This window comes from Elaeis guineensis, chromosome 11, assembly GCF_000442705.2.
Source record: "Elaeis guineensis isolate ETL-2024a chromosome 11, EG11, whole genome shotgun sequence".
NCBI lineage: Eukaryota > Viridiplantae > Streptophyta > Magnoliopsida > Arecales > Arecaceae > Elaeis > Elaeis guineensis.
Genome location: NC_026003.2, coordinates 118,438,660 through 118,462,375, shown reverse-complemented (window position 1 = coordinate 118,462,375; position 23,716 = coordinate 118,438,660). Strand labels below are relative to the sequence as shown.

At 44.1% G+C, this 23,716-nt stretch overlaps 2 protein-coding genes across 2 annotated transcripts; one reads left to right on the top strand and one right to left on the bottom strand.

The window, feature by feature from the left end:
* Positions 1 to 403: 403 nt before the first annotated feature.
* On the bottom strand, positions 404 to 3,080 carry LOC105053858 (protein TORNADO 2). Its single transcript, XM_010935172.4, has 2 exons — positions 2,444 to 3,080; positions 404 to 1,000 (listed from the first exon to the last, which is right to left on the bottom strand). Exons 1-2 carry the CDS (start codon positions 2,939 to 2,941, stop codon positions 689 to 691), a joined length of 810 nt encoding a protein of 269 aa, XP_010933474.1. The 5' UTR covers positions 2,942 to 3,080; the 3' UTR covers positions 404 to 688.
* Positions 3,081 to 16,554: 13,474 nt separating this feature from the next.
* On the top strand, positions 16,555 to 22,811 carry LOC105053859 (29 kDa ribonucleoprotein A, chloroplastic). Its single transcript, XM_010935173.3, has 4 exons — positions 16,555 to 17,031; positions 17,158 to 17,256; positions 18,748 to 19,041; positions 22,524 to 22,811. Exons 1-4 carry the CDS (start codon positions 16,630 to 16,632, stop codon positions 22,632 to 22,634), a joined length of 906 nt encoding a protein of 301 aa, XP_010933475.1. The 5' UTR covers positions 16,555 to 16,629; the 3' UTR covers positions 22,635 to 22,811.
* The last annotated feature ends 905 nt before the right edge of the window (positions 22,812 to 23,716 follow it).

The window sequence follows — 23,716 nt, the reverse complement described above, 5'->3', positions numbered from 1 at the left end:
AGATTGCTGGGCAGATTCGATGTAAAAGTGTTGAGACTGGAACTAAAGCTCCTCCTTTATTATCAACATTGAGAGTGACTTTTAGCTTTCGAAATTCTAATGTCCAACAAAAAGAATCATTTAGATAAAAGAATTGTTAATCATGAGACATAGATCTAGTAAAATGTCATAGTAGTGCCACAGCAAAAGCAATTAAACATTCCGACCTCAAGGATTAAAGTTCACCAGCTGAAGAACCCAGTCATAATCAAACAAGCAAAGCAAATATTCCATGCCTCGTTATGTTCAGACTGCTTTTTTAACACATTCACAACCCTCTTTACATCGACCTTTCGGCAATCTCAGGGAATCTCCTTTCGATATCTCCCAGCTGAATTACACCTTTATTCCCTTCCCACCACAATCCAGTCCCCACCACCACCATACAACCACCATTGCCCCACCAAAAATCCTTCTTCCATACCGTAGTATCGTATGCACCAGGCTTGGGTTATATCTTTCGCGTGAAAGAAGGATGCACCTTCCTTCACACGAATCCACCATTGGATCATGCAATAGTCGATCGCTTTGAGATATATGTAGGTGATGAATAGATAATTCGGAGAGCTATCCAGTGATCGATGTTACGAAAGAAGATCAATCATTCTTTCATGCAAAAGATACAACCCGAACCCTTAATAGTGCTTTACTAGGTGTAACCTTGCTTGTATCGTTGGAAAAGCTCATCGGTCTTGGCATGCCGAAATGCATGGCAGCCCATCAAGTAAACACAGACGAGGCCCACAAGAGTAACCACCAAGATCAAATTTGCCCTCCTCCATTCCTTCCTAAGGTTTGCGAGGAGGCCGGCCTTGCATGAGGAGCATGAGTAGCAGAGCTGCGTCTGATCGTTGCTCCACAGCACGCAGTCCATGTCGGATGTAATGCTGATCGGGCTGATCCAATATGTCGGGTTCACGAACGTGTATCCACATTGTGTTGGGGGCTTGCAGCATCCTGACTGGGGAGTGCAGCAAAAAGAAGAGATCGGTTTTCAGTATGAATGGAATAAAGGATAATGATGCCTTTAGTGATGCACTTTGAGGCACATTATGGGCTTTGACGTTTAAGTTGTTAGTGGGCTGGGCTTGAATGAATTATAAAATATTTGTGGTTGTCTTCATTGTGAGAGCTTATAGAAAAGTGGTGTTGATGTTGGGCATGGTAGTTCTTTCATACGACATATCTCACTGCAGCAAAAATGGATGATAATTTAGCATTATAGCTGGTTTATGTTCATATGAGATAGATCTACAGGGCTTAGGGGTGACAAATGCAGGACGGTTTAAATATCTATCAACTCAAATTTATTAAATAGGTTAAAAATCTAAAACTGGACCAAGTCTTTTTATTAAACATGTATACAATATGATCCAACTACCATTATCTGTTTAATAAATAGATTAAATCAAGCAGTTAAAAAAATCTTAAATCCATTAAACATGTATTAAACAAGTTAAAAGGGTCTTAAGCGGGTAGGCCTCCTATTAAATTATTAAACAAGTCAGGATTCTAAATCTGAACCAAACCTTTTTAATAAACAAGTCAAATGAACCGTTTATGATGCAGATCTTTTTATATCAAATCTAAGCCTGTTTAAATTAGGTTGGTTTAGGGTTGGATTATAAATTGCTACCCCCTAATTAGTATGGTGCTATGTTACTGATTGATGTTAATCAAGAGTTTCTATTGAAAGGACAAATTTTAGATAGGCATTTTGAGTTTTATTTTGAAGATTAAAAAAAAAGAGGATTCACAAGATAGAATTAAAACAAAAAAATAATGGGATCCAGTGCTCTAATGCTGGTATAATCGTACCCAGTTGAAGACAAACAAGTCAAAATCTATTTTTAACCTGCATATTCTAGGAAATATAGTGATTAATATATCATGATCATACCTTTTTTTAAGACTTTGTGATAATCATATAGCGTCATATGTCAAGTTTCTTGGTATTCCCTGTGAAAATAGACACATCCAAGGTCTCCTAAGCTTTAATGGACCCTACATAATCTTGCAACATATCTGAAGATGTACAAGAAAAGTATATATATTTGACGCTATTAGAGATGGTCTAATTTCTGGAGAGCAAAATGAGACCAACCTATTTCTTGCCCACACAAAGCCTATCAGGCTGGTGACATCCATTACCAATAATTATGTCCAAAAAAAAAATCAGTTATCTGATATTAATCCTGCACTAGCAGAAAACGAAGAAACAAAAATCCTCCCAAGTTATTTATCATGATCTTTAGCCTTCCCATGGAGGCAAGATAAAAATAAATAAATAAATAAACCACCCCTACCGCTTAATAACAATTCAATATGAAGACTAATCTGGGATTTGTTGCTACCACTTAAAAAGCATTCCACGAAACAAATGCTCAACATTAATTACACACACCTGTAAGGGACTGAGCCTTGCATTAAAGAAATCCTGGGCCTCTCTGTAAGTTTGGTTCAATTCAGCGCACGTAGAAGTCGAGCTAAGACACGCCTTGATCCGATCCCACTTGTGCGAGCCCTCCACTCTTTGTCGAAGCCATCCCGAGAAGTCCTCGAGCCGGTACTCCAAGAAGGCCCTGCTTGGGGCAAGGTGGGCTCCCCCAGTATTGGTAACCGCATAGATAAATATCACCAAGCTCGCAAGCAGCAGGATGAGAACCAGCATGGCGACGAGGTAGAAGAGGAGGAGCCATGGGATGCGCCAGAAGGCGCCCACAAAGCCAGCGAGGGCCACGACAAGAAGCACGATGCCCAGTGCAATGACCGGCCATTGAAGGAGCTTCAGGCAGGAGTTATCGGTATCTGTGGAGAGCCAGATGCCGGCCGCAATGACTGGGATGGAGAGTAGCATAGCCATGAAGTTGATGGCAGCCATGATGACGTTGCTGAGAGCCATTTCGAGGAGCGTTGGGGGGGGAGGATATCGATGGAGGATAATTTGTTATGGAGGTGGTTGCTTGGGAATGAAGGGAAGAGGATAGCTTGGGGTTGCAGCTTAATTTGCTATCAGCTGCACTCTTTCTTCACTCCTTTGTACGAGGGGACAGAGCTGGAAAAGCAAAGAGATCAGATCCTTTTGCTTTTGATGAGGTGCTCAGTACTCTCTAATTTAACATCTTTATGGGATCCTTTTATTAAAGTGAGGTCGTTTCTTGGGGTTATGCTAATCCAGTACACTTCCTATTCAGATTGGATGATGGACGTATGACACAGCAGGAACATTAGGTTAGGATGAAGCCCTACGTTTTTCGAAAGGGGGCAGGTAGTATTTTTTTTGGTGGGAAAGAATGATTGATTTTCCATTGGGGTGTAAACCTTTGGATCATTTTATACAGCTTTCGAAACATTATATCTGTCTCGTGAAATATGTTGATAGACGGAAAGAAGAGGTTGGAGGGTTTTTTTGTATGCAAAGCACAAACCAATCATGCATGAAAGAAGTGTCACGCCCCAAATCCGAAACATAACACGACCATGCTACCAAGGGATGAAGCCCACGATAACACGAAGCCAATCCATCATAATCATCTAAAATCTATCAAATAAAAAGATTCAATTCCATTGTGCATCAAATAATCGAACCAATATTGATTCAGAGCATCTAAATCCAAAAGCAAGTACCAATCCGAATCTCAATAGTTATAAATAACGTGATTATAAAATAACTAAACTTCTGCTACCAAATTTTCAAGCTTGCTATGCAGATTTTCAAGTTTGGATTCCTTTTGCCGATCCTACCTTATTCCTCTGTTCAAATAAAAAGAAAACAAAAGGATTATGAGCTACACTAGCCCAGTAAGTAGAACTTGCGCTTCCTTATCAGATCAAACATAAATTTTTTCATGATAATGCATCATTTAGCAAATAACAATTATTGTAAAAATAAATATTTCATAGAGCATATAATAAAACAAGTCATAAGCTCATCATCCATGCATAAATCATGTATATTTTACAATCATGAATCATAAATCATTTCTGTTATGTATTTGTATCATATTTCAAAAATATTGCTCACAGATGTTCATACTAAGGTCACTATTATACCCGTGACAGGGCCATGTTTCTTAATCGACAGAGTTCTTAATTCATGTACCAACTTTATACCTGCTGGCAGGGCCATGTTTCGTGTGGATGCTAGCTCCGGATCTCGACCTTGCCGAAGGGATTCATTCATAGCCATCTGAGAGCCTTTGAAATCATTATATCTTTTTCTTAAAGCATACATATACATAGATGGAAAAACAATAAAATTCATGCTTCATAATCATGCTATTTTCATAAGACATATTCATGAAATTAATGCTCATAATAAAATATGCTTTTTCATATCACATATGTCGATCATTATTTTATAAAAAATTATGATTTCATCAATAGCAATTCTTTGCATAAAAATATGATCATTTAAAAATAAATAAGAAGTGTTGGGTATAAAATACCCCCCAGCTGAAGTTCGTACTAGGAGTGGCCCTCCCGGGACTCTGTCGATGTCCAACCTTGGGCGACATCTTTCCGAACCTCTCCGACGGTCGAGCTTCTGCAATATTCCCAAGTTCTGCCGACGGATAAACTCCCATAGCTTCTTCCACAAGTGTCGCCCCCGACGGACGAACTCCTGTCACATCTCCTGGGCTTCTCCAGTGATAAGCTTCTTCGTTTGTCCATCAGGCTGCTCCAAGTGCTCTCTGGATTCTACTATCGGTCGATCTCCTATAAAGGTCAACCGTTCTCCGGACCCCTTCCAGATCTTTTCCGACAGGATTCGATCGACTCTAATCCGAATTTCTTCCAGAACTACGTCAGTTCTCTAGTGGCCAAACTTTTCCAACAGCAGATCTCCACGACAGACGGGCTCCATCCAAGTTTCTACGGTGGTCGACCGCCTTCTGGGTTTCATCCGAGCTCCTATGGGAGTCGGACTTCTTCTCCGAACTCCTACCGCAGGCAGACTTCGTCCGAGCTCCTACGGGAGCCAGACTTCAGCCCTGAGCTTCCATTGCAGGTAGACCTCATTCGAATTCTTACAAGGGCCGGACTCCGCGCCCCCCACCACAAGCGATCTACTCCGAGCTTCTGCTACAAGCGATCTACTCTGAGCTACTACTACAAGCGGTCTACTTCAAATTTCTATTACGTGCGGTCCGCGTCGGATTTCTACTGTAAGCCTCCATCCGAGCTTCTCTTGTGAACGAATTCCTTCCGAACTTCTATTGCAGGCAGGCTTCGGTCGAGCTTCCCCAACAAATGATCCCCATCCGAACTTCTACGGGAACCAGACTCCGACCGAACTTCTGTAGCGGACAGATTCCGGACGAACTTCTACGATGCACGGGCTCTAGCAGTCGAACCCCTCCAGTGGGTGAACCTCTCCAGCGCCATCCGACATCCACTGCCGGTCGACCTTCTGTCAGATTCTGCATGAAACTGAACTTCATCCACAGAAAGCCCCTGACCGAGCTTCTACAACAGATGACCTTCGTCTGCAGTGCTAGCGCCCAAGGCACCCAATGGTAGAAAGCTCGTCAGCAACATTCGGGCTCCTCTCAGACAGAGAGCTACCCCTCTCCACTAGATACCCCAACTGAGCTTCGGCCGATAGGCCTGAACTCTCTGGCAGGCCACAGTAATGACCGCGACTCTGCTCCACTTCCTATAATAGATCCCACGCGGCTCCATCATGCTCTGGCAAGTCACGACAACAGACATCACTCCACTCTCCACAACGGGTTCCACGTGGCAGGCCACGGTGATGGCCACGACTCCACTCCACTACTCTCCGTAATAAACTCCTCATGGCCCCGAACGGCCCACCACCAGGTGGTTACGGACGTCGTTGTCAATCTGTTACGCCCTCCGCCTATAAAAAGGGGACCCCCAGATATGTTATTCTCTGAGCTCTAATCTCTATCTAAAAATTCTGCTAAAATTTTCATTCGAGCACTCCATTCTTGTTGAGGCAGAGAACTGACTTGAGCATCGGAGGATCTTGCCGGAGCACCCCCCAACTCCAGTTTAGACTTCTTTTGCAGGTCCCGGTGGCGACTGCGGCTCCCTCGACTCCAGCTTCTCTGATGCCGATAGATTTTTGCATCAACAGGATTGGCGCTAGAAGGAGGACTGTGTCTTCGCAGTACCCTTATTCTTAAAGGAGTGCTCAGCGGGACCACCTCCGGTCATCTTCTCCAACATCTCCTCCTCCGGTTGCCTGCCTGATCTCCACCTGATGCCTCCCCGAAGGGCATCCACCAGGCGGTCAACGGCCTCCGCGGCCAGATCTCAGCGAGCTCCGCAAGCCCCGGCCTCATCTCTAGTTTTTCGGGCTCCTCCTCCTCCGGCGACGACAGTCGGCATGGAGTAGTTTGACCTGCTGGTTCAACAGGTCAGAGGCCTCACCGAAGCAGTGCAGGCCATGCAGTAGCAGCCGCAGCAGCTGCAGGCATCGGTGCGACTAGAAAGAGCATCGTCGGAGTTTCAGAATCCGACGACCGGGCGGGCCACATGGGCCAGCCGCCCTGTCTTTTCTAGAAAAAAAAAACAGAAGGCGGAGAGTCCTCCGTCCGATCATGATTCAACCCCTGAAAAGTCCCTGCCTGCACCCCACCAGTAGACCCTCGAGGCCCGCAATCGAGAGGACCTCCTAGATTAGAGATTCCAGGAGATGAACAGGTGGATCGAAGAGCTACGCCGCGCTCCCACTGCTTACGGTGAGGACATCTGCACTGACCCTCCTTTCTCTCAAATGATCATGCAAGAACCAATCCCGCCGAACTTCAAGCTCCCTCAATTCGAGAGTTACGACGGGACCTCAGATCCGGTCGACCACCTGGAGGCCTTTCAGACCATAATGCTGCTCCATGGCGCGCCATACGCCATCTTGTGTCAAGCTTTTCCGTCTACCTTGAAGGGAGCAGCAAGGAATTGATACTCGACACTGAAGTCGGGTACAATTTTCTTCTTTGACCAGATGAGTTACCAGTTCATGGCTCATTTCATCAGCAGCCGACGTCCCCGACGAGGTTCGGAGTCCCTCATCAACATCAAGCAAAATGAGGGAGAATCCATCCGAGCTTACGTCAACCGCTTCAACACCGCCGCCCTAGAGGTCCGGAACCTGGACCAATCGGTTGTAATGGCCGCCTTAAAGAGCGGCCTTCAAAAGAATGACCTCCTCTTCTCTCTAGAAAAGAAGTATCCCAGAGACTTTGCCGATCTGCTGGCTCGGGCCGAAGGATATGCCCGAGCGGAGGAAGCCTTCAAGCTGAAGGACGAGGAAGCTGTGAAAGAGCGACAGGCGGGCGACTCCAGCAAGCCCGCAGTTGAAAGAGGGTCGAGTGAAGCTCGGCTACGTTCTCGGACTCCTCCCGGGCACAAGCGCGTCCAGACTTCTCTCCAAGCACGCAGGCAGAGAAGCTCGGACTGCAGGGTTCGGCTGGACTCTCTCCCAGGAAGATTCCGCAGCTATGCCCCCCTCAACGCATCAAAAACCCAGGTGCTGATGGAGGTTAGGGAGCAGCTCCTAAGGCCAGAAATGATGCGCACACACCCCGAGAAATGCAATCCTAACAAGTTCTGCCTCTACCATCGTGACCACGGCCACGACACAGAGGAATGTATTCAACTCCGAGATGAGATCGAGGAGCTCATCAGACGAGGTCGGCTCGATAGATTCATTCGATGCCGGCCTGAGGGTAGATAGGATCGCCAAGAGCCCTGCCACAACCTGAGCCGCCGAGGAGGGAAGAGCAGCTCAGAGATCGGCCTCCAATTGGGATCATTAACTCCATCTCTGGAGGACCTCGATGGGGAGCAGACCTTCTACGACCATGGGATTTGAAAAACCTGTAAAAGTATTACTAACGACTTTGCTTTAAATCAAGATTTCTTTCAGATTTGCATATCTTTCCTTTTTTGACATGGACCCATAACGACAGGGGATAACCCCTTCAGACAATAAAAACAAAGCCATGTTAGGAACAGGAGGAGAACCTTGTCCTAACATGGGCAAAATTGAAAGTTCGGTTATTTTAAGATCGGACGGGGGGAGAGGCCCATATAACGGTCCTTATGTGCCCCCACAGCCCTGTTAGGGATAGGAGGAGAACCTTATCCTAACATGGGCAAAGTTGAAAGTCTGATTATTTTAAGACCCTCCTATCCCTAACAGGACTGTGGGGGCACATAAGGACCGTTATATGGGCCTCTCCTAACATGAGCAAAGTCGAAAGTCCGATTATTTTAAGACTGGATGGGGGAAGAGGTCCATATAACGGCCCTTATGTGCCTCCACAGCCCTGTTAGGGACAAGAGGAGAACCTCGTCCTAACATGAGCAAAGTCGAAAGTCCGATTATTTTAAGACCGGATGGGGGGAGAGGCCCATATAACGGCCCTTATGTGCCCCCACAGTCCTGTTAGGGACAGAAGGAGAACCTCGCCCTAACATGAGCAAAGTCGAAGGCCCGGTTACTTTTAGACCGGATGGAGGGAGAGGCCCTACAACGCCCTTATGTGCCCCCACAGCCCTGTTAGGGACAGGAGGTGAACCTCGCCCTAACATGAGCAAAGTCGAAGTCTCGGTTACTTTTAGATCAGATGGAGGGAGAGGCCCTACAACGCCCTTATGTGCCCCCATAGTTCTGTTAGGGACAGGAGCAGAATCTCACCATAACATGAGCAAAGTCGAAGGCCCGGTTCTCTTTAGACCGGATGGGGGGAAAGGCCCTGCAACGCCCATATGTGCCCCCACAGCCCTGTTAGGGACAGGAGGAGAATCTCGTCCTAACATGAGCAAAGTTGAAGACCCGATTACCTTTAGATCGGATGGGGGGAGAGGCCCTGCAACGCCCATATGTGTCCCCACAATCCTGTTAGGAACAGGAGGAGAACCTCGTCCTAACCTGAGCTGAAATTGACTACATTAAGGATAGGAGGAGAACCTCGTCTTGACACCAACTAAGATCCGATCATTCAAGACCAGATAAGAAAAAGAAAATCTTCTCGACGGCCCCTCCGCGCTCCCGCGACCCCACTAAGAGCAGAGGGAAAACCCTCACTCGAGAAAAAAAAAAGAAAAAAGAGGGAAGTTAAAAAGGAAAGCGACGAACTACACCAGCGACAAATGAAAAATAAATTACATCAAAGATACAGGGGACCTCGTCTCAGCGAGGATGGAGATTCTTATCAAAAATCTCCAGTCTCCAAGAGGGCTCTCAACACAGGCTAAGGATAAGACGGCTTCCTCAAGGTGACGAGAAGTTCAGACCCCCGAGCTCGAACTCCGAAAGGAAGCGTCAAACTCGAGTGGCCCCGGATAAATCTGTGGCCATAAACAAAAAGGACAGGTCAATGCGACGACGATCGGGTACCTTCGAATGACATCGATATCAAGCAAGGCAAAAATCGAAAGAAGTTCGGCAAACGACAACTCAACACATGAATAGAAGAGGTAATAAAAAATTGTCTTTTCATTTCATTAACTAAGTATGCATTACAAAGCCCTTAAGACTGAAAAAGAAAAATGACAAGAACAAAAAAAAAGGACACATAGAAGGATGGAAGGCAAAAAGAGCCCTAAGGGGGCCCGGCTTCTTCCGACTTCGAACTTTCGGCTTCGGCCCTCGTCAGGGAGTGCCTTAAGCTTTCGACTTCTTCTTCTAATTCTTTCTCTCTCATTAGTATCTTCAGATACATCCGATGAGACCGTTGGCTTTTGTTCTCCGCCTCTCGGAGCCTTTTTCTCAGGACCTCGGACTCCGCCTCTGCGTCCTTGACCGTCTGCTGCTCGTATACCAGCTGGATCTTCAACTGCTGCAGCTCGGTCCTCCCCTCCCCAAGGGCGACGGATAGCTCTTCTATGGTTCCTCTCAGGGATTGGAGTTCGTCGGAGTCCCGAACAGGGACGAACTGGGCGCCGTCAGATAACTGCCTTTGAAGGCGGGCAACCTCGTCGATCGCCATCCTGAGCTTCCTCCTGTAGTCGTCCACCTGCTTGCACCAGCCGGCCCGGTATGCATTATAGTTCACCTCGGTGTCCTGGAGCTGTTGCTGAAGGTCGGAGAACTTCTTCGACCATTCTCGATCGTGGTCGGCTCAAGTCGAAAGCAGGACGAGCTTCCTTCCAGCTGGCCGATCTTCTCCCATGCAGCCGACAGCTCCGCTCCAAGAGAGCTGATCTTAGAAGCCTGAGCCCAAGATCGGTCGCTGGCGTGCTTCTTATGTTCCTCGAGCTCCTTCTCGAAGTTCGCCTTCCTCTGGCTGTAATCCATGATCCCTTTCACGTGGAGATTTCAGAAGTAGGTGGCCTCCGCAGTGGCCTCTGAATGGCTCTCCCTCAGCCTGCGAAGTTCATCCTCCATCTCCCTCGATCTTTTTGTTAAATGATGGATTTTCTTTCTCAGATGTCAGATTGTGGACCTCAGCGGAACTTCCTGTGGCAAGAAAAGCGCTTCGGCAGGACACTACCATCAGGAGACACAAGCGTCAAGGCGCGGCTCATTGCAGAAAGAAAAAAGAAAAGAGAAGAGAAGTTCCCCATAAGGAGGAGCCCAATTTTATTGATTGAATGTCTCTTAAAGACAAAAGGAAAAAAAAATCACAGTGAAAGAAAAATACAAAGTCAGAGGTCTCAGACCTCCGAAGCAGGAGTTGGGGAACCCGATGTTCCTGAAAGGGGGGCTGTGGTGGCAGCGGCAGCAGGAGAGGGCCCGGCTTCATCTTCAGACGCCTCATCCAAGAAGCTGAAGTCGAGCTCGAAATTTTTTTTGACCATCTTCTCTTGGTAGAGCTCGAATCCTTTGATGAATGCATCTTGGCCGAACTTGACGTTCAGATCCCTCATTTCGGCGGAGACCTTGAACTCCTCCATCGCTTGACCCCTGGCCTCCGAGATTAGAACCGGAATCTGCTCTGTCAAATTTGCGACCTCGGCCTCCGCCTTCCTCACCATCTCCTCCGAGGCCTGCTTTTCTTTCTCAAGTGCCTCTTGGAGGTTGGCTACCTCGGCAGCCTTTTCCTTGAGGCGGACGGCCTCGGCCTGGCGACCTTCCTCCGCCTGGATAGCGTCCCTCCTCGCCTTGTTCATCGCCTCGATGTTGGCGAGGAGCTGGTGCCCGATCTACAAGGGCGGCCAGAAGGTCAGAATGAAAGCTGAGAAGTTAATTGAATGAAGGAGCGAGGGGAAGGAGGAAAGTGAATCTGCTTACCTCGAGAAAGGACCCCAGAGAGTCCCAAACCCGCTGTTCGGGATCAGCGCGAACGATCCTCTGGATGACTTCGGACAGGACGCACCCGTCGACCAGTCGCTTGATCGGGTCTCTGTCATTAAAGGGATTCTCCACCGGCTCTTCCTCGGAGCCGTGGGATTCTTCGATGGCAGCTCGGCGGCCGCTGACCCTGCGAGCCACCGTCTTCTTTCTCCTCCCCCTCTCAACCCCTGGCACCTCCTCGGAGCGGGCCCCTGAAGCGGGAACCTCGACGGGAGAACTCCTCGAAGGGGCTCAGGGAACTGGGGGCTCAGCGTCTGAAGGAACATCGACAGTGAGGGCCGCCTGGGCAGGCATGGTCGAGCTCGTCTCCTTCATTCTGGCCTTCTTTGCCGATCCGGAGGCCGCAGCGCATTTTCTTTTGTGAACCTTGAGGCCTCTGGCAAGCATCCGTGCTGCTTCGGTGTCCATTCCTAAAAAAAAAAAAAAGAAGAGAGAAAAAGAGATCAGCAACGGAGTGAAAAAAGGAAGAGGTGGCGCATGGCTAAAAAAAAAAAAGAAAAAAAAAGAAAGAAGGGGGAGAGAAGAAGAAAAGAAGAAGAAAAGGAAAGATAGAATACTCGCAGGATCCAGGAGACTCAAGCCGATGTTGAACAAAAATTGCTCCTTCAGAAGGTTGGGAAGGGAAAGAGTTGGATAACCAAAAAATTTTCGAACGGCCTGAAGGTCGTCCTCCCCCAGGCTAGGAGCCCGACGGACGGAGTCCCTCAGGAAGCCCCAAGGGGACAATCCCAGCTTTAAGGTCGGACATTGGACGTAGATGTACTTTCCCTTCCAGTTATGGATAGAAGAGGGAGCACCTTTCAGCAACCCCTTCTTGCCAAACTGGGAGGAGAAGTACCACCAGTCCTTTACCGAGGGGTGGCGCTTAAAGGTGTAAAAATACCTAAACAAAGAAAGAAATGGCTGAATTTTGACTACGTGGCAAAGGAAGAGGAACCCTATCAAAAACCTAAAGGAGTTCGGTGCGACTAAAGCTAAAGAAATATCTAGAAAACGGAAAAGAGCGACGACAAAGGACGGAAGTGGGAGCCAGAGCCCAGCACGGAAGGCCTCCTGGTACAGACAGAAATGGCCAGGTGGGGGGTGCTAGCCCGGTCGGCGGGACCAGGAAGCTCCAGATTGTACTCCGGAGGAACTCCATACTGAACCCTTATCAGTAGAAGTTCGTCCGGAGTTAGAGAACAGGGAATGGCGTCCGACGCAAAAATCGAACGAGACCCAGCCCTAGATATGGGTTCATCTACAGTATGAGGGTTCTGAGGGACTGAGGCAGACGAACTCCTAGAATCGCTAGAGGCGGAGATGCCAGAAGATATTTCGAGTAAAAACCCTAAAAATCCAAGAAAAATCAGGAGAGATAAGAGACAAAGGGTCTGTGGGGAACCAACCAGGTGGAATGCGGCAGAAGAAAAATGAAGAAGAAGGAACACCTAAATGATGAGAGAAGGAACGAAAGTTCTGGAACTAACCTAAGCTGCTCCGAAGGATGCAGAGATGCAGAGACAGGGATGACTCGAAGAACATCTAGGGCCAAAACGAACGTCGAGGAAGGTCAGAGCTCTAAGAAAGAAGACGGTTACCAACAGGACTTTCAGACAGAATGAAACTCTCGGAGGAAGAAGGGCGGGTTTAAATAGACCCTGGGATCCGACGCTATAATGATCGCGGATCTCCCCAGGCCGACCTATGTTCGCCACGTGTCCCACTCACCACAGCAGGCCGCTAAAAACGGCTGATAGCTGGCAAGGTCATTATTGCACCATACCTAGAGCAATGCTCCAACGAAAATTTCGAAAAGTCTCTTCGGATCGCTCCGATTTGAAAAGACTCCGGCACGCGCATATTAAATGCCAGGATTTCTGAGGGCGGTCACGCGTAGAATTCAAGGGGGCAACTTCGGCTGTAAAAATTTCTCTATACTTTCTTCATTCGAAACTCGAACTCGGAAGTAGGGGGACTAGTGTTGGGTATAAAATATCTCTCAGTCAAAGTTCGTACCAGGAGTGGCCCTCTCGGGACTCTGCCGACGTCCAACCTTGGGCGACATCTTTCCGAACCTCTCCGGCGGTCGAGCTTCCATAATATTCTCAAGTTCTGCCAATGGATAAACTCCCACAGCTTCTTCCACAAGTGTCGACCGGTTCCCCCGACGGACGAACTCCTGCCGCATCTCCCGGGCTTCTCCAGCGATAAGCTTTTTCGGTTGTCCATCAGGCTGCTCCAAGTGCTCTCTGGATTCTACTATCGGTCGATCTCCTACAAGGGTCAACCGTTCTCCGGACCCCTTCCAGATCTTTTCCGACAGGATTCGATCGACTCCAATCCGAATTTCTTCCAGAACTACGTCAGTTCGCTAGTGGCCGAACTTTTCCAACAACAGATCTCCACGGCGGATGGGCTCCATCCAAGTTTCCATGGTGGTCGATCGCCTTTTGGATTTCATCCGGGCTCCTACGGGAGTCGGACTTCTTCCCCGAACTCCTACTGCATGCAGACTTCGTCCGAGCTCCTACGGGAGCCGGACTTCAGCCCTGAGCTCCCATTGCAGGTAGACCTCATCCGAATTCTTACAAGGGCCGGACTCCGAGCCCCCCACCACAAGCGATCTACTCTGAGCTTCTGCTACAAGCGATCTACTCCGAGCTACTACTACAAGCGGTCTACTTCAAATTTCTATTACGAGTGGTCCGCGTCGGATTTCTACTGTAAGCATCCATCCGAGCTTCTCTTGTGAACGAATTCCTTCCGGACTTCTATTGCAGGCAGGCTTCGGTCGAGCTTCCCCAACAAATGATCCCCATCCGGACTTCTACGGGAACCAGACTCCGACCAAACTTCTGTAGCGGACAGATTCCGGACAAACTCCTACGACGCACGGGCTCCAGCAGCCGAACCCCCCCAGCGGGTGATCCTCTCCAGCGCCATCTGACATCCACTGTAGGTCGACCTTCTGCCAGATTCTGCGTGAAACTGAACTTCGTCCACAGAAAGCCCCTGACCGAGCTTCTACAACAGATGACCTTCTCCTGCAGTGCTAGCGCCCAAGGCACCCAACGATAGAAAGCTCGCCAGCAACATCCGAGCTCCTCTCAGACGGAGAGCTACCCCTCTCCACCAGACACCCCAACCAAGCTTCGGCCGACAGGCCTGGACTCCCTGGCAGGCCACAGTAATGACCGCGACTCTGCTCCACTTCCTATAACGGATCCCATGCGTCTCCATCATGCTTTGGCAAGTCACGACAACGGACATCACTCCACTCTCCATAATGGGTTCCACGTGGCAGGCCACGGCGATGGCCACGACTCCACTCCACTACTCTCCGTAACAAACTCCTCATGGCCCACCACCAGACGGTTACGGACGTCGCTGTCAATCTGTTACGCCCTTCGCCTATAAAAAGGAGACCCCCAGATATGTTATTCTCTGAGCTCTAATCTCTATCTAAAAACTCTGCTAAAATTTTCGTTCGAGCACTCCATTCTTGTTGAGGCAGAGAACTGACTTGAGCGTCGGAGGGTCTTGCCGGAGCACCCCCAACTCCGGTTTAGACTTTCTTTGCAGGTCCCGGTGGCGACCGCGGCTCCCTCGACTCCAGCTTCTCCGACGCCGACGGATTTTTGCATCAACAAGGAGCATAAGATCTACTTACCTCGATCGTTCTGGACCTTTTAATCTTCTTTAAAAGAATCGGACAATCCTATTTAAAATATTAAATTATCAATAAATTTTATTTCATATATTTAATAAAATTACATAATATAAGGAGATGACCGATTTGATGATCAGTCCAATAAATCTTTTCCTTCGGTTCTAAACCGATTTAAGGTCATAGGTCCCTAGAAGTGGAGAAGATGGCCTAATAGGGGATCCATAGGGCTTCTTAGAGAGAGAAAATTTTTAGAGAAAGTCTAATTCTAGAGAGCGAAAGATTTTAGAGAGGGATGAGAGAAACTTTCTCTCATGTGTATTATTTATTATTATTATTATTATTATTATTATTATTATATATTTTTTTTCTTTTCTTTTCTTTTCTTTTTCCTTTTCTTTTTTTCGTGGTCTTCCTTGGCCGAAACAGGGGACCTAAAGGTCCCCGTGCCTTTGACCGACCATTCACGACCGTACCTTACCCGACGGTGGCCGGCGGCAAAGGGCGACCCTTCCGAGTTCGGAGAGGCCAGAGCCGGCGGTTGGCGTGACCGTCGGCACCTTAAAAACCAGGAAAAGGGAGAGGCCGAACAGGACTTCCCTTTTCTGACGAAATTCGACGACTCCTGTCGCCGGCAGTCATGCCCACCAGCACGGGAAAGAAGGGAGAGAAGGGAGGAAGAGGAGAAAGGACTTACCACAGCCTTCGATGACCCCTACCGACGTGAAATCGCGGCGAGCATGAGTCGAGGGGCCGCGGCTTCAATCGGAAAAATCGGAGAAGAACTCTGGCGATTGTTGGTGATTGTTGTATCCTCTCTTAGAGGAGAGGAGAGGGATTCTTATAGGTCTCGTCCTAGGGTCTTTTAATGGCTCTAGGACTCTGATTCTGATCGGGATCGGAGAAGGAGAAGACTCCGATCAGGAGTCTTCTTCCCCCTCTTTTTTTTTCTTAGATGGGCTTAGTGGGCTTTTGGCCCATCGGGCCGGATTATCACAAGAAGATCAATCATTTTTTCATGCGAAGGATACAATCCGAATACTTTGGGAGGTCATGTGGTACTTCATACATGCATGATGGTTATGATGACCCTTCTATGGATCACTCACAAGCACCCAGTCTTTCCACATGTATGTTTGCGGTTTGGTCGATCTGGATTCTAACCATAATAGATGATGTCTAATACAAATATTTGCGAGCAACTTTATAGTCCTATATTATTTTTTATTTCTAATTCTTTTCATAATAAGTAATCAAATCAATACTAATACATTGGAGTCCATCAAAACTCATGGTTAAGCGAAGATAGACCAAACCACCAGGATGTCGTTATGTTGCACCCTTTTTGTCATCAAAAAAATTAAAAAAAATTCAAAATTTCCTTCTCTATGCGTCTCAAAAAATAATGTGGCTTCCCCACAGATCCATATTGAGGATTTCTCTGGTCAACATTGCTCATGGCTATGCCACCTTGATCAAGTAATTAATCAGTTCACTATCCATGCATGTGGTGGCACCAAACCGCTTCCTCAAATATCATCAAGCCCACCATTGCGTGCAACTGCCTCCGTTGCCCTGGTTAGCGTCCGCCGCGAATGGTCCAGAGACGGAGACCGCCTTATCCAAGTCCAAACCGAGGGGCACGTTCGGTATTTTCTAACGCTATCAGATGTTCCTCCCCCGGCCGCTTCCGCTGCCATCGAAACCCCGTCCTCCGGAGCGAGCGAGGATGGCAGCAACGGCCTTCGTCGTGTGCCCCAATCCCAATCCCAAACTGGAACTCTTCTCTCGTGCAGGAAAACCCTGGATTTCCCATTATACCCCTGCCCTTTCCTTCGACACCCGGTTCTCCCCCTCCCGCCTCCGGGTCGCCGAGAAGAGCCTCCGCTTCCGGCGGTGCTCGGTGGTGCAGGATATTGCGGCGGTGGAGGAGGAGCAAAAGGGGGACGAGAAGGAGGGCCGCCGGCAGGAGAACCGGCAGAAGCTCTACGTGGTGAACTTACCCTGGAACTTCTTAGCTGCCGATATCAAGAAGCTCTTCGGTCAGTGCGGCACCGTCGAAAGCGTGGAGGTAACCCCGACCACATTTATTTATTTCTCTCTATGTATATATATATTTTTCCATATTTTTTGTTGCTCTGAACTTTTTATTTATTTATTTATTCATTTTAAAATTAAGATTCTTGCTTCGTTATAGATCATTAAGCAGAAGAATGGGAAGAGCAGAGGCTTTGCCTTCGTCACTATGGCTTCGGAGGAGGAGGCACTCGCCGCCATCGATAAACTTGATTCTTATGTATGGAAAATTGGATCTTTCTTTTAAATCTTAGTTTTTTTAAAAAAAAAAAAATTTCTTGCTTCTTTATTGCTTTCATTGATTGGTTTTGGTTAAATTATAGTTCGATTTGATCTGGATGGATTTCAGTTGTGGTCTTTTAATGCATTTTGCTGGATTTCTTGTACATCTATAATTTGCAATGGCACAATGTGGGAGGTAAATTTCTTTGTTGTGGATAAAAACAAATTTGGTGAAACTCCTCCATGAAAAAGGTGACGTGAAACTCTGCCTGTCTCTTACCAACGACCTAAACCTGGGAAGCTTTACAATACGATAATAATTTAACGTAAAACATATTGGAATAAACTCCTGCAAATGAGGCAGTTAAACCCACTGCCCTATTTTGGATGCTGACATTTTATCCCTGCCTATTTTATGGATCATGCATCATATTTATATGAAAGGTGCCTGCTTTTGGGAAGATACTGATTTTTATTGACTTTTCCATGGAGGAAAACTCAGAAACCAGCAGCATTGGAGGCTGGGTATATGTTCCACCTGCTTCAGATTGTAGTATTGTGTCAATTCATAATTGCTAGATCAAGAGTCGAAGCTGTGTATTGTGTCAATGGCTGCTACAACTGCGAAACTTGGTTTCATGATATGTCATTAGCAAAACAGATACTCTCTACCATGTTGTCACTTGTCCAGATCAACTACATGATATGAAGACATCACAGAATTCAATGTCCTGTGCCTGGACCAAACATGAGGATCAACTCGACTGTCAGTTGATTGATAAATTTGAAAATGTCCAACAGTTTGTAACATTTGTACCACAACAAAAGAAAAGGAAAAGTCTAATGAAGGGAAGAAATCTGTCTCCTCTTGCATAATGTTACTAATTATGCTTTTGGAGGTGGTCCTAATCATTATCAGTTAAGTATTTCCTTCTCTGCTTACTGTTCAATGCTTCTTCGATAAACATTCCTTGATGAATTGGTCATGGATACAGGGGTCTATATTTGAGTTGGACAAATATATACAAATTTGAGGTTCATATCCTTTAAATTTGATTTCACATCAATCTGCAGCAAATTTCAATTTTTTAAAATAAATGAGTGGTTCATGAATGCTATAACATATCTATTAATTTTGATAAGTAGTTTCTTTGTTAACTAATTTTTTCTTGAATCGAATACCATTACCACAATCTGACGTTAGATCATGAACTGGAGTATGGAGACAGCATATTAAGCTTTTGCTTTAATAATGTTGAGAAATTGTCATGCATGTTCGGGTTGATATGGAGTATTTGAATTTGTTTAGATGATTTAAAATGTTGTTATGTTTAAGAAGATGATCTCAGATTTTACAGGCATTATTGGAACAACTGTGGTTTGATATCTGAGAAGATAAATAATTCATTATTTTTGGCCTAAACAGCAAATACAAACAGATCTTCTAGTATCTTTTCTTGTGTTTGTAACTAAAATTTATACCAAGCAGGAATTGATGGGAAGGATAATTAGGGTTGAATTTGCAAAGAGCTTCAGGAAGCCACCTTCACCTCCTCCTCCACCTGGTGCCACTGCTGTAGATATGCAGCAGAAAATCTATGTATCGAATCTTTCATGGAAAGCGAGGTCTGTCAATCTCAAAGAATTCTTCTCTGCAAAGTTCAAACCGCTATCTGCCAGGGTGGTTTTTGAAAACCCATCAGGAAGATCTGCTGGATATGGCTTTGTTGCTTTTGCCACAAAGGAGGAAGCAGATGCTGCTATTTCTGAACTAGATGGGAAGGTGACATGAAATTTCTGTTCTTGATATATTTAATTTCTGCTTAATGTTGCCTAGATAGATTGTTACAAACATCATTATATTGTCAGCATTTAGAGAATCAATCTTTTCCATTTATGTTGGTATGCCTGTTGTCCCTTTTGCAAACTGTATCCCAGTGGGCCTACTAGTGCAACTATACTGTTTTATGTACCCAGATTGTTCATGAAATTTGTTCATGTGCCATAATAGGTCAACAAATTATCAGTTCTCATACATATTATAGATGGAATAATTGAATAAGAACTATCCATATGGCCAATTTCAATAAATCAATGGGAAGTGGAGGTCTACTAATATTTTTTTAGATCTTAATCTTACCTTCAAATCTTATTCCTACCATATGGCCTCAGTTTTATTGATAATGGTATGATCAGCTAAAGTTCAATAACTTTCCACAGTTGATTCTCAATCCCTCAAACTTTTCATAGCCTACTCTCAGCGTGAATTCAATCATTTGTCATATGATGCCGACTTCATTGTCAAGGCAACCATGCTCAAGAGGGGCCTGCCACAGGACCTATAACCCAGAAGACTGGTTAGCCTTCAAGAAAACTGACAGTGGTTATGTGGTTTCTGCTTATGTGGCTCAATTTTGAAGCTTTGAAATGTGAAACTTTGAATTGGAGGTGAAAAAAGATTAGTTTGATGATGTAGTTCTTGAACCTCATCCTTTAACATATATCATTTGAATATGTCAAACAGGACTAGCATGCATTTATGATATACAGCATTCTTGATGCATAATTAATGTGCCATTATTTTTCATGAAATTGTATGATCCATAACCTGGATCTATCTGAATCATTTGGCCCTAAATAATTGAATCTAATCACTTGTTCAGAGTCATATTAGAACATATGATACAAATAGATCAAGTGATGTTCATATTAGGGCCGGCAAAATATGACCTAACCCATCAATCCGATCCGTGTTCGACCCACCATAAACAAGTTTGGGTTTAGACTAAACGAGTTTGGGTCATAAATAGGTCAACCCATTTAACCTATTTAATATTTGGGTCAGATTTGGATTTCAGATATTTGATCCGTTTAACCTGTTTAATATTCCGATCGGATTGAGTCAGATAACCCATTTAACCCATTTAATCCGTTTAATCCATTTAAGATCTATTTAAAACCTGCTTAACTTATTTCTGACTCATTTAATCCGATCTGTTTAACCTGTTTAAGACATATTTAACCTATTTAAGATTTGCTTAATCTGTTTCTGACCTATTTAACCCATTTAACCTAATTTGACATGTTTAATAAATGGATTAAACGGGTCGGGTCAAATTATCTGTTTAATAAACTGGTCAGATTCAAGTTTGAATTTTTGACCTGTTTAATAAACAGATCGGATTTGGATTGATGATTTTTTATCCGACCCGAATTGACTTGACTCATTTCCAACCTGACTTGATCCAATTGCCACCCTTAGTTCAAATTCAACAAAGTCGAAAGTCTTTTTTTTTTTGTTTATTTGACTCCTTTGAAATTTAGATTAACTTTAATGACCCTGTAGCACATATTGATGTGGTTCTGAACATTTAAGAATTAAGAGTAAGCAAATAAAATTACAGGTTCGAGGAATTGCAAAGTGGAAGCAAAAATTCATTTCTTTGCAGCCTTTTCTTAAAATTTGCTTCCTTTTTCGTTGCAATGTTCAAGCTAAAAACAAATTCAAACTGATGGATGAGGAGCTCAAATCCAGAATCATGTCTTACTTTGTTCATAGGATGGTAAGAACGAGTCTTACGGTTTTTTATAAAGTTCGACGGGAGGATGTAGAAGAAAATTTAGTTCTTCCTCAGTAAGTTAAAAGGAAACTAGGTGATTCCCTATAGTAAATCCATTAGGATGATGGTGGTGATAATTATGTTTAAGTTTGTCTCGGTCTCTATATACATTTTTCTGGTCATATTAGGATATGCTATGGATTCCATGGTGGCATCTAACTATTAAATAATTAGGCATGATATTCATTTCTTGGACATGCTGTATATGGGCTTACATTGGGAGAAAATAGAGATCTTTTATACTCTATATGATGGGTTTTCTCATTTAATTTATAGTGACTTATTTTTTTATCTCCAACAAAATATGTCTGGCAGACATTAATCCTGAGTAATTGAGTATACAAAAATGCATGCATGCATGCATATATACTAAATAAGATGTTTATATTGGACATGATGCTTCATAAGGGGGCATAAAAGTATTGTATTCATGTGATGTTTAACTTAATAAATTATGTTTATGATTGGAATTCACATAGATTGATTTCTTAGCAAGATTCAACATCGATGATATGTGAATATTATTCTCAAGGCAAAAGTAATATAACAAGCATCTCTTGTTAAATATAAAATCTTATTACAGTATTTTTCTCTTCTTGAACAGTATTTTTTGTTACAACGTTCTCATGCAAGATGTGCATATGCATGAAAATGGAAATTCACTTAATATGCCATTAGGTCATGAACTGGGTCAAAAATAACTGGGTGGATGAGAAAATTACAATGTAATGGAGAAAAATTAATCTTCCTATTCTGCAGAGAGGCATGCTGTTGGGGAGATTGTCGAGGTTGAAGATTAAGTTAGGATTGAGAATTACCCCTTTTTCAGTATCTAACATTCAGGTTAATTAGTATCAACGTTGCACACCCTGAGGTTTTCCTTTTCATATTTTATCAAGAGATACATGTATTGTGTAATGCATCTGAAATTATGACAGTCCTAGTTGATAAAGAATTTGGTTTTGATGGATCCTTAAATGAATAGATAAAATAAATGAACCATTCACATTTCTTAATAGAAAGCAGAGCTGCATGTTCAGAAATGTATGTCAACGTAAAATATCCTAGCTAAACTAAATTTCGACTATGACGAGGGCAGTCTGGCACGGTTTAAACAATGCAGTGGAAATATACAGCAGAATAATGTTCTTTAAAGAAATGGAGCTGTACATCTATTGAACATGCTTGGTTTTGTTACAGTTTGCAGATGGCAGCTTGACAATTTTTGGATAATCATCAAAACAAAGGCTGGTGTATTAAATGTTTCAATTCAAAGAACCAATGCGTTAAAATGTTACATAATGGTACCCAATATGCATGCAAAGAGGAGACCTGATTGAGATCGACTTGAATTTTACATAGAAATATTTCTCAACTTCTCTTTAAGTCAATCTCCAAACTTTGAATCTTTGCCGACAATATTTCTATTTTTTTAATTACTCCATGGGAAAAATACACCAAATGCTCAAGAAAACATGTTTTACCACGCTTAGTTTACTATTGACGAGGACACAGTTTGCCCTCTATCAACAAAGTTCCGTTTATTTTTATAGTGCATCTGTTTCTACTTCGACATTGATGTACATCATTGTGTTTATGTGAAAGTAGGTTGAGTTATTTTATTGTTGCAATGTATATGTTACAGGAATTAATGGGTAGACCTGTTCGTTTGAAACTACGTCAGAAAAAAGGTGATGAATCTGGAAGTGAGCCAGAAGAGTTGGACAATACTGAAGGGCAATCCAACAACTCTTAGGGGAAATGCAGAACTGCCACTTTTATTCGCTCATTTCTGCCAACAGAAACAATTGCAAACATTAATGGACTTGTCATGTACGGCATTTGTATTGACACAAATTAAAAATCATGTTAGAAAATTTTCCCTGAATCTTAGCTATTCTATCCATCATGTATGTGAAATCTCTTTCATCAAGTTTTCTCCTCACATCTTATCTATATCATATATATTTGAAATCTTTTTTCTTTGTTTTACATTAATTCATGAATGTATTTTATAATTTGAGTTACATTTTCGATAGTTCCTTTTGTAATCTCGGATGATCACCTCAAAGTACATAAAATGGCATGCAAAAAAATTGTAGCTGCTGAACTCTTTCTGCTAAGAAATGCTAGTTGCTTCATGAATCGGTTTTTAGCAAAAGTTCTGTTAAAGGATACTGTTTAAGTTTCATCATGACAATTGAGCATCACAATTGTATGTACCATCTGGAACTTGTTTGAGGCATAGAAACAATTGCTTTGCAGATTTATACGGATTTCACTGATCACTAGAGTTCTTTTTTAATTATTTTTTTGTGTGTACGGAGGTTGTGAGTAGCATAACTTATACATTGCGGCAAAAGTAATGCATATGCAGGTGAAAGATGATGCCAGAACTTTACTCACCACTACTTGTTCAACATACATGATGCAATATGTTTGAGCTTACATGCGGGCATATTGCATCTCATTGGATGATTATGACATAATTATGTTAATGTAACCTCTGCAAGTAAGCACTTATTTTTGTTTTGGTTCCAGTTGACAAATTAATTTTTTGATTGCTTTAATGATGGAGTTTTTGCTTCACTAACAGCAATTGGCTCACAAAATTGAGATAGAAATCAATTTCCCATATCACAGAGAATTGATTAAGGAAGAGTGGGATTTTTACACCCATCATCAGTTCCAATTCAGTGCTCAGTTGGATAATTAGTATCCATTTATTTGTAAGTATGTTATTTAAATTAATTATAGTGGTGGCATCTTCAGAACTGCCTGACAAAGCCTTTCAATCATTATTAGGTACTCCCAGATGCATCTCTTAATAAGGCTAGT

What these genes read in the sequence shown, in the direction of transcription:
- LOC105053859 (XM_010935173.3), top strand. Translation starts at nt 16,630, where the DNA reads ATGTTCCTCCCCCGGCCGCTTCCGCTGCCATCGAAACCCCGTCCTCCG. An exon ending in GCACCGTCGAAAGCGTGGAG is followed by an intron (nt 17,032 to 17,157) that starts GTAACCCCGACC and finishes GCTTCGTTATAG; the next exon opens with ATCATTAAGCAGAAGAATGG. An exon ending in TTTCTGAACTAGATGGGAAG is followed by an intron (nt 19,042 to 22,523) that starts GTGACATGAAAT and finishes TATATGTTACAG; the next exon opens with GAATTAATGGGTAGACCTGT.
- LOC105053858 (XM_010935172.4), bottom strand. Translation starts at nt 2,941, where the DNA reads ATGGCTCTCAGCAACGTCATCATGGCTGCCATCAACTTCATGGCTATG. An exon ending in CAAGGCTCAGTCCCTTACAG is followed by an intron (nt 1,001 to 2,443) that starts GTGTGTGTAATT and finishes TGCACTCCCCAG; the next exon opens with TCAGGATGCTGCAAGCCCCC.